Below are 10,000 nucleotides of genomic sequence, written 5' to 3'. Positions count from 1 at the left end.
TGGTGGTGTGTGGTGGTGGTGGTGATGTGAGGTGGTGGGAAGGAAAGGTTGTGGGGGTGGTGTGTGGTGTGAGGTGGTGAGAAGGAAGGGTTGTGGTGGTATTGTGTGGTGGTGGTGTGAGGTGGGAGTGGGAGTAGTGGTTGTGGTGGTAGTTGTGGTATTGTGAGGTGGTGGGAAGGAAAGGTTGTGGTGATGATGTGAGGTGGTGGGAAGGAAAGGTTGTGGTGGTGGTGTGTGGTGTGAGGTGGTGGGAAGGAAAGGTTGTGGTGGTGGTGTGTGGTGGTGATGTGAGGTGGTGGGAAGGAAAGGTTGTGGTGGTGGTGGTGTGGTGGGAAGGAAGGGTTGTGGTAGTGGTGTGTGGTGGTGGTGGTGGTGGTGGGAGTAGAAGTGGTGGTGATGGGGAAGAGTTGTGGTGATGGTGTGGTGTGTGGTGTGGTGCGAGTGGGAGTAGTAGTGGTGGTTGTGTGGTGGTGGTAGGAGCAGTAGTGATGGCTGTGATGGTGGTGAGATGGTGTATAAGTAAAAAAAACAATTATTTCTGTGTCTGTCTCTTCGCCGCAATGTTGCATCTTTATCTCTTTTCTATTTACCTCCTCTTACTGACTCCCTTCAACCTCTGTCTCTTCGCCGCACTGTTGCATCTTTATCTCTTTTCTATCGCTACTTCAATGGTCACTGCTCCTCTGAACTGTCTGCATGCATTCCTCCACCTCTACGACGGGTGCGTAGCACCCGTCTAGCAGCAAACTCTCATCCCTTTTCTGTCCAACTCTCTAATGCAAGAGTTAACCGTTACTCCCAGTCCTTCATTTATGCAACAGGTCAACTCTGGAACTGTCTCCCTCTGTCTGTATTTCCCACTTCCTATGATCTCCAGTCTTTCAAACGCAGTGTGTCCAGGCATCTCGAAATGATCGGATCTTGAATTTGGCTCTCTATTTTATTTTATTTTTTTCTAGGAAGGAAAGGTTTGCGGGCTCCTGGCCTTTGGTTCCTTCTTCCTTGCATTAAAAAAAAAAAATACTATTTCTCCACGCCCCACAGAGACATCCTCCCACTGGGCCTACCTCATGAGTTCTCCCTCATCTGCACCTACCGAGCAAGACGGCCCCCTTTGCAAAATGTAAATTAAATCGCTTGGGAAAATGTGTTAGGGAGCTTCATTACCTGACGAGATGAAAAGATGTATTTACTATTTTTTACCACACGACGCCTCCCTTCATAAGATATAAATTAAATCGCTTAGGAAAAGGTGTTGGGGAGCTTCATTACCTGGAAAATATAAAGGATGTAAGTACCTGTTAATTAAGTACACCTGCTAATTTCTAACTTTCTCCACGCCCTACAGAGACATTTTCCCCCTGGGCCTACCTCAGGAGTTTTCTCTCATCTGCACCTACCGCGCAAGACGGCCCCCTCGCGTACCCTGGGACATAATACGCATCGATGACCTCCAAGACAGGACTCAATTCGCCGTCACGCTCAATCCAATCACGCAAAATGTCGAGTTCTCAATTCTGGCCTTTGACGGCAGCTTACAGACGCTGCAGTTTGACCAGGCACAGGTGAGTGGATGGATGGGTGGATGGATAGGTAGATGGATGGATGGATGGATGGATGGATTGGTAGATGGATGGATGGATGGATGGATGGATGGGTTGACAAATGGATGGATGGATGGATGGATTGGTAGATGGATGGATGGATGGATGGATGGATTGGTAGATGGATGGATGGATGGATAGGTTGACAAATGGATGGATGGATGGATGGATTGGTAGATGGATGGATGGATGGGTTGACAAATGGATGGATGGATAGATGGATGGATGCATGGATAGGTAGACTGATGGATGGACAGGTAGGCAGATGGATGGATGGATGGACAGGTAGGCAGGTGGATGGATGGATGGATAGGTAGACAAATGGATAGATAGGTTGATAGATGGATGGATAGATAAGTGGATGGATGGATGGATAGGTAGATGGATGGATGGATGGATAGGTAGGTGGATTGATGGATGGGTAGATAGATAGAAGGATGGATGGATGAATGTATGGATGGATAGGTGGACAAATGGATGGATGGATGGATGGATGGATGGATAGGTAGGTGGATGGATGGATGGATGGATGGATAGGTAAGTAGATGGATAGGTAAGTAGATGGATGGATGGATGGATGGATGGATAGGTAGATGGATGGATGGATAGATGGATAGGTAGATGGATGGATGGATGGACGGATGGAATGATTGATGGATTAGCTAGTTGGTTGAGAGAGAGAGAGAGAGAGAGAGAGAGAGAGAGAGAGAGAGAGTCAATACAGTACCTTCTCACTACAGTGCATCCAAAAGTTACAATCCTTCTACTTACACTCATGCTTCTACTTACAGTCCACCCAGTAACTTACAGTCCTTCCACAACTCAATTACACACACGTCACCTATCCACAAACCTCACTCACTCCACTTCCTAGCCACAATCACTCCACTTCCCATCCGCAAACCTCACTCACTCCACTTCCTATCCACAAACCTCACTCACTCCACTTCCTATCCACAAACCTCACTCACTCCACTTCCTATCCACAAACCTCAATCACTCCACTTCCTATCCACAAACCTCACTCATTCCACTTCCTATCCACATACACTCCATTTCCTATCCACAATCACTCCACTTCCCATCCACAAACCTCACTCACTCCACTTCCTATCCACAAACCTCACTCGCTCCACTTCCTATCCACAAACCTCACTCACTCCACTTCCTATCCACAAACCTCACTCACTCCACTTCCTAACCTCAACCACTCCACTTCCTAACCTCAACCACTCCACTTCCTATCCACAAACCTCACTCACTCCACTTCCTAACCTCAACCACTCCACTTCCTATCCACAAACCTCACTCACTCCACTTCCTATCTACAAACCTCACTCACTCCACTTCCTAACCTCAACCACTCCACTTCTTATCCACAAACCTCACTCACTCCACTTCCTATCCACAAACCTCACTCACTCCACTTCCTATCCACAAACCTCACTCACTCCACTTCCTATCCACAAACCTCACTCACTCCACTTCCTATCCACAAACCTCACTCACTCCACTTCCTATCCACAAACCTCACTCACTCCACTTCCTAACCTCAACCACTCCACTTCTTATCCACAAACCTCACTCACTCCACTTCCTAACCTCAACCACTCCACTTCTTATCCACAAACCTCACTCACTCCACTTCCTAACCTCAACCACTCCACTTCTTATCCACAAACCTCACTCACTCCACTTCCTATCCACAAACCTCACTCACTCCACTTCCTAACCTCAACCACTCCACTTCTTATCCACAAACCTCACTCACTCCATTTCCTAGCTACAAACCTCACTCACTCCACTTCCTAACCTCAACCACTCCACTTCTTATCCACAAACTCAACCACTCCACATCTTATCCACAAACCTCACTCACTCCACTTCCTATCCACAAACCTCACTCACTCCACTTCCTAACCTCAACCACTTCACTTCTTATCCACAAACCGCAATCACTCCACTTTCTATCCACAAACCTCACTCACTCCACTTCTTCCACAGAGCGCGTTTGATGACCAGTGGCACAAACTCCACTTCGGGGTGTTCAGGGACCGCGTGACACTCCACCTCGACTGCCAACGGACTACTCAGGAGGACTTGGATCCATTTGGTCCTATAGATGTCAATGGAAATATTTACATCGCGAAACAAAGGAATTCCAGACGCACTGTTCCGGTATGTGGGGAGGGGAGGAGAGGGGAGGGAAAGGGAGGGATGGGGAAGAGAAGGGAGAGGAAGGGATGGGGAGGGGAGGGAGAGTTGGGGAGGAACTTGGTAGGGGGGGGAGAAGGGAGGGTATGTTTGGGTTGGGTAGGGTAGGGAAGGGGAAGGTAAGGTTGAGTTGAGTTGGGCAGGGTAGGGCAGGGCAGGGCAGGGGTGAATAGAATTACTTGGGCTTGAGTGTGTGTGTGTGTGTGTGTGTGTGTGTGTGTGTGTGTGTGTGTGTGTGTGTGTGTGTGTGTGTGTGTGTGTGTGTGTGTGTGTGTGTGTGTGTGCCTAATATTGCCCGTGTACGTAACAGATTGAGCTCCAGTGGATGGTGATGACGTGTGACCCATCCAGCCCTGAGAGAGAAACCTGTGATGAACTGCCTGTAAGTACCTGTTAATTAAGTACACCTGTTAAGTACACCTGCTAATTAGGTACACCTGTTAAGTACACCTGCTAATTAAGTACACCTGTTAATTATGTACACCTGCTAATTAAGTACACCTGTTAATTAAGTACACCTGTTAAGTACACCTGCTAATTAAGTACACCTGTCCCTGTTAATTTAGTTCACCTATATCAATTCATTTATTTTTATTATTATTATTATTATTATCATTTATTATCTATTTTATTCAGTTATTTTACTTTATTGTTTTTTAATTATAATTATATTTTTAAATTCGGTTATTAATTATTCTCTCTCTCTCTCTCTCTCTCTCTCTCTCTCTCTCTCTCTCTCTCTCTCTTCCTTACTCATCCATTATCACTTACCCTCTCCCATCCCACTCCCCCCCCCTCTCTCTCTCTCTCTCTCTCTTCCTTATTCATCCACTATCACTTACCCTCTCCCATCCCACTCACCCCCCCCCTCTCTCTCTCTCTCTCTCTCTCTCTCTCTCTCTCTCTCACAGCCTCCCCAGCCACAAGTGAGCCCGGAGCAGTGTGAGGTGGTGTGCCCGCAGGGACCCCCAGGATACAACGGCACTGATGTGAGTAAATGATGAATGAATGATGAATAAATGAGATGATGAATAAATGATGAATGAATGATGAATAAATGAATAAATGAGATGATGAATAAGTGATGAATAAATGATGAGTAAATGATGAATGAATGATGAATAAATGATGAATAAATGAGATGATGAACAAGTGATGAATAAATGATGAGTAAATGATGAATGAATGATGAATAAATGATGAATAAATGATGAATAAATGATGAATAAATGATGAATAAATGAGATGATGAACAAGTGATGAATAAATGATGAATAAATGATGAATAAATGATGAATAAATAAGATGATGAATAAGTGATGAATAAATGATGAATAAATGATGAATAAATGATGAGTAAATGATGAATAAATTTTGTATGCGAGGAAGAAGGAACCAAAGGCCGCGAGCCCGCAAAACTGTTCCTTCCAAGAGAAAAACAAAATACAAGAGAGAGCCAAATTCAAGATCCGATCATTTTGAGATGCCTGGACACACTGCGTTTGAAAGACTGGAGATCATAGGAAGCAAGAAAAAACAGACAGAGGGAGACAGTTCCAGAGTTGACCTGTTGCATAAATGAAGGACTGGGAGTAACGGTTAGCTCTTGCATTAGAGAGTTGGACAGAAAAGGGATGAGAGTTTGCTGCTAGACGGGTACTACGCGCCCGTCGAAGAAGTGGAGGAATGCAAGCAGACAGTTCAGAGGAGCAGTGACCATTGAAGTAGCGATAGAAAAGAGATAAAGATGCAACAGTGCGGCGAAGAGACAGAGGTTGAAGGGAGTCAGTAAGATGAGTAAATGATGAGTAAATGATGAATAAATGATGAATAAATGATGAGTAAGTGATGAATAAATGATGAATAAATGATGAGTAAGTGATGAATAAATGATGAGTAAGTGATGAATAAATGATGAATAAATGATGAGTAAGTGATGAATAAATGATGAATAAATGATGAGTAAGTGATGAATAAATGATGAATAAATGATGAATAAATGATGAGATAATGACGAATAAATGATAAATAAATGATGAGACAATGATGAATAAATGATGAATAAATATGAATAAATAATGAATAAATGATGAGATAATGATGAGTAAATGATGATATAATGATGAATAAATGATGAGATAATTATGAATAAATGATGAATAAATAATGAATGAATTCCTTACATCAGTACAGTTATCAAAGAAATTTATGGATTATCAAAGCCTCATTATATTTTACTTTGATTTCTTAGAGAGAGAGAGAGAGAGAGAGAGAGAGAGAGAGAGAGATTGGAAATTATAATAATCAATTTTTATTCCTATTATTTTTTTACTTTTGTTTACCTAAAATATATTCCATTTTCTCTAAAAACCATAAATTACAGAAAACGGAAGTATTGATGGATAAACTACTCCATTATGAAAATACTCCATCTTTTTTTATTACTACACATATATCTGTTTATGTGCACGTATAAATGTCTGTGTGCGTATATATCTATTTGTGTGTACGTATATATCTATTTGTGTGTACGTATATATCTGTCTGTGTACACGTATATATCTGTGTTTACGTATTCTGTGCATAGAAGCTCACTGTACTGCCTTAAGGTCATTTTTTACCTTACCTTCATCACTCTTATCAGATTTTGCGTAACTTAAAACTAATCATTATTATAAGGTGCTTAATGCCTGTCAGTGGGTAATTCATCCAACTTAAAGTAATATAATGTTTCTTTCCCTGCGTTATAGCTTGTATCCAGTGTTTGGTGAATTATTTTATTGATAATCTAACATTTTCTTTTTATGCCAGCGATATGTACTGTTTGTAATGTGTTTGAAGCCCTCTCACGTGACTTCAGAAATGGCCCCCGTGGGAGATGCTGTATGCTGATGATTTAGTGTTGATTGCAGAGAATGAAAGGGAGGCGGAGGAAAGATTTAAGAAGTTGAGAGATGGTATGGGGCACAAGGGCTTAAGAGTAAATGCAGATAAAACAAAAGTGATGGTATCTAGGGCTGGTGGTGGTACTGTCAAAGCAGAGGGAGTGTGGCAATGTGCGGTTTGCCACAAGGGCGTGAGAAGTAACTCCATCTTGTGCAGTGTTTGTGATAAGTTGGTGCATAAGAGATGTAGTGGTATTAGAGGCAGACTGCGAGATAATCCTAATATCGTGTGCGCGGTGTGCGGGGAGAGCAGGTGGAGATCGTCAGGCGTGAAAGGACTGATCTTGCTGGTGAGTCTCTTGCGAGGAAGAGTTTTGTTATTTGGGAGATATGTTATGTGCTGGAAGTGGGACTGGAGGGATAAGGAGCTGTTGGAAGAAATTCAGGGAGCTGTTGCCTCTCCTGACATCGAGAGGGCTCTCCCTCCGTGCTAAGAGATCTTTGTATGCAGCATGTGTTAGGAGTGTAATGCTGTATGGTAGTGAGACCAGGGCAGTAAAAGGAAGAGGATATTCACAGGCTCAAACGTACAGAAAGTGACAATGATTAGGTGGATGTGTAGTGCGTCCTTGAATGTGAGACCTGGCGGGGGCAAGTTATAATGGAAGAGTTGAGAGGAAGGATGGGACTTGAATGTACTGGTGTTGTGATGAGGAGGGGTAGATTGAGATGGTTTGAGCATGTTGAGAGGTTGGAGGATGACAGTTGGGTGTGGAAGGCGAGAAGGGTGAACGTCGAGGGTAGGGTTGCGAAAGGCAGACCAAAAAAGGCTTGAGATGATCGTATAGAATGTGATCTCAGGGGTAACGGACTGAATCGAGAGGCTGCCAGAAATCAAGCAGCGTGGAAAGCCGCCGTTCGGTGACCAAGGTCGACGCAAACAGGCATATTGGAACCTCTATAAACGATACAATACGACACAATACACAATTTATTGAGAGAGGTGATTAGACGAAAATTCATGAGTTTCGCAGTTTTAGGGGAAACGGAACGAAAATGTTTGCTAATCAGAAAAACTTATTCATTCATCCATGTGTTCTCGTATGTTAGCGTTCAGTTCCACGCTCTTCGTTCTATTTCGCCCTGCCCCACACACAGCTACCAGCGTGAAATGATGAATGGAGGCACTTGAACTGGTGAGAGAGTTTATGTACCTAGATGCTTTGATAGAAGAGATAAATGCGTAAAGGAAGTGGGGAGTAGAGTGACACAGGGAAGGAAAGTGAATGGTGCTACGAAGGTCTTGATAAGAAGCGGGAGTCTGAACATATCAACTATAGTCTTTTCACCCTAACTTGGCCTAAATTTTTTACCTTTTGCAGCTGATATGACATGGTTTACTGGCAAAAAAAAGAAAAAGAAAAAAAGAAAAAAAATAATCTGTGGTCCTGTACAATTTTCATAGCACTTCTTCGTGACTAGACTGTTAGTGTTAGCCTGATTCTCTTGTACCCCGACCAGTCACCCCCGCCGGCCAGAGTAGGAGTTCCGAGCCCGTGTTGAGTATGTCAGGCGCTGTTACTAATCCAAGCAACAAAACTTTTACCCCCTTAACTGCAATTATATCTTTTCCATTTAACTGGGAAATGTTTTGTAGTGAAGGATATAAAGTATTTCATCTCAAATCATTTAGTATCTGGAGTATACTAGAAGAGTAGTTATACATTGCGTCATTAATCAGTTTTTACCAGACACTACAGGCCGTGGCACACTACATTTCAGGCTTAGCAAGTAAAAAGAATAAGTAATATATAGCTTTCCTTGTTTTAATGAGAACTGTGGGTTTACAAAATGTCTCAGTGCATCAGATAAATATGTAAATGTTTGTGGCATAAAGTTACTCTATAATTAATCCACAGTTCAGCAAGTCTGGCCACCCCTTTTGCCTACTATAAATGTCAGTTACTTTATTCCCGAGTCTATGTAGTATATAAAACTCGGTAAAATAAAAATACAAAAGTGGGGGACAATCAATATCCTGTACCCCCTTGATTCATATATGGGGGGGCATTTTCCTCCTTCCCCCCCCTTGGATGACGCCCATGTGTGCATTATAGAAAAATACTTATACTGTAATTATTTCGCTATAGCCTAAGGACAGTATTATGATGCGACAGGTGGAAGTGAATTTATGTAAGCCGTATTGTGTGGACGAAGCCAGTGACATTTCCTACTTCTATATTCGATCCCTCTGATATTAAGGAAATTATTGAAGGAAATGAATAAGGAAAATTACAATATGGTTATGAGGCGGGGTGGTTCTTTTCAAACTGATTCTGATTTAGTTAGCAAATTTTAGTGCTTCCTTTGTCGTACAGAAATGAATTCAAAGTAAATCATACGATACTATTTCGCGACAAGGCTCAATAGGCCTATCCTATGAGATTAAGGCGTCTGGGTATAGATAGATAGATAGATAAATAGACAGATAAATAGATGAAAACCAAAAGACAAAGGTTAGAGAGGTGGAAGTATGTGTGAGAGAGATGTGGAAGGTAATGAGGCTTGGGATCGAGCAGGCTGGATAATGTTTGTATGTTGGAGGGTATGGCAAGGGTTTAACATCCCTTTTTAACCATTCATTCATCGGATTGAGCGGTAACTTCATTATTTTCACCAATATTCTCACTTTCTGTCCTAACCACGTACACTTACTTCCTGGTCTCCTACGTGTTGGTATACAGGGTGATCCAGGACCTCCAGGGCGGCGAGGTATTCCAGGATCTCCAGGGGCTCAGGGCATACCAGGGCCACCAGGCGAGAATGGAGAACCTGGCAGTATAGGCTTTCCTGTAGGTGCTGCGGCGGCGGAGGAGATTTTCACCACATTTACCGCACCACCACCACACACACTACATTGTTTTGATGCCGAGAACAGTGAAGACGTTACTGCTAATATTCGATGTCTGCAGTGTTGATTCTTTAATAATAATAGTAATAGTAATAATAATAATAATAATAATAATAGATGGTTTTATACCAGAAACAGTTTTTGTCAAATGTCACTATTAACGTTCATTGACGCAGCGTTGATTCTATAATAATAGTAATAATAATGATAATAATAATAATAATGTAGCTATATATCATCCATTTCCCTGTTAATGGAATGATATGTCCATTTTGGCGTCTATCAATGACCTTTTAGCGAATCTGAATGAGCGATCCTTTGGTTGAGATTGTCTTTTTTTTTTTTTTTTGACATATTTACGGTGTTGTGGTGGGTGTGGTTGTGGT

The 10,000-nt window shown here is 42.5% G+C and overlaps 1 protein-coding gene across 1 annotated transcript in view; it reads left to right on the top strand.

Moving 5' to 3' along the window:
• The window catches only part of LOC145409946 (uncharacterized), a 51,786-nt gene that overhangs the window by 17,834 nt on the left and 23,952 nt on the right, over positions 1-10,000 (top strand). The window contains exons 4-7 of the mRNA XM_080280206.1: positions 1,349-1,565; positions 3,609-3,782; positions 4,129-4,200; positions 4,730-4,807. Of these exons, the coding sequence (XP_080136332.1) occupies positions 1,349-1,565; positions 3,609-3,782; positions 4,129-4,200; positions 4,730-4,807 (541 nt within the window). The remainder of the gene's footprint in view (positions 1-1,348; positions 1,566-3,608; positions 3,783-4,128; positions 4,201-4,729; positions 4,808-10,000) is intronic.

The sequence above is a fragment of the Coenobita brevimanus genome, chromosome 83, assembly GCF_032717465.1.
Source record: "Coenobita brevimanus isolate Jiangsu-jjx chromosome 83, ASM3271746v2, whole genome shotgun sequence".
NCBI lineage: Eukaryota > Metazoa > Arthropoda > Malacostraca > Decapoda > Coenobitidae > Coenobita > Coenobita brevimanus.
This window is presented reverse-complemented; position numbering and strand designations above follow the sequence as displayed.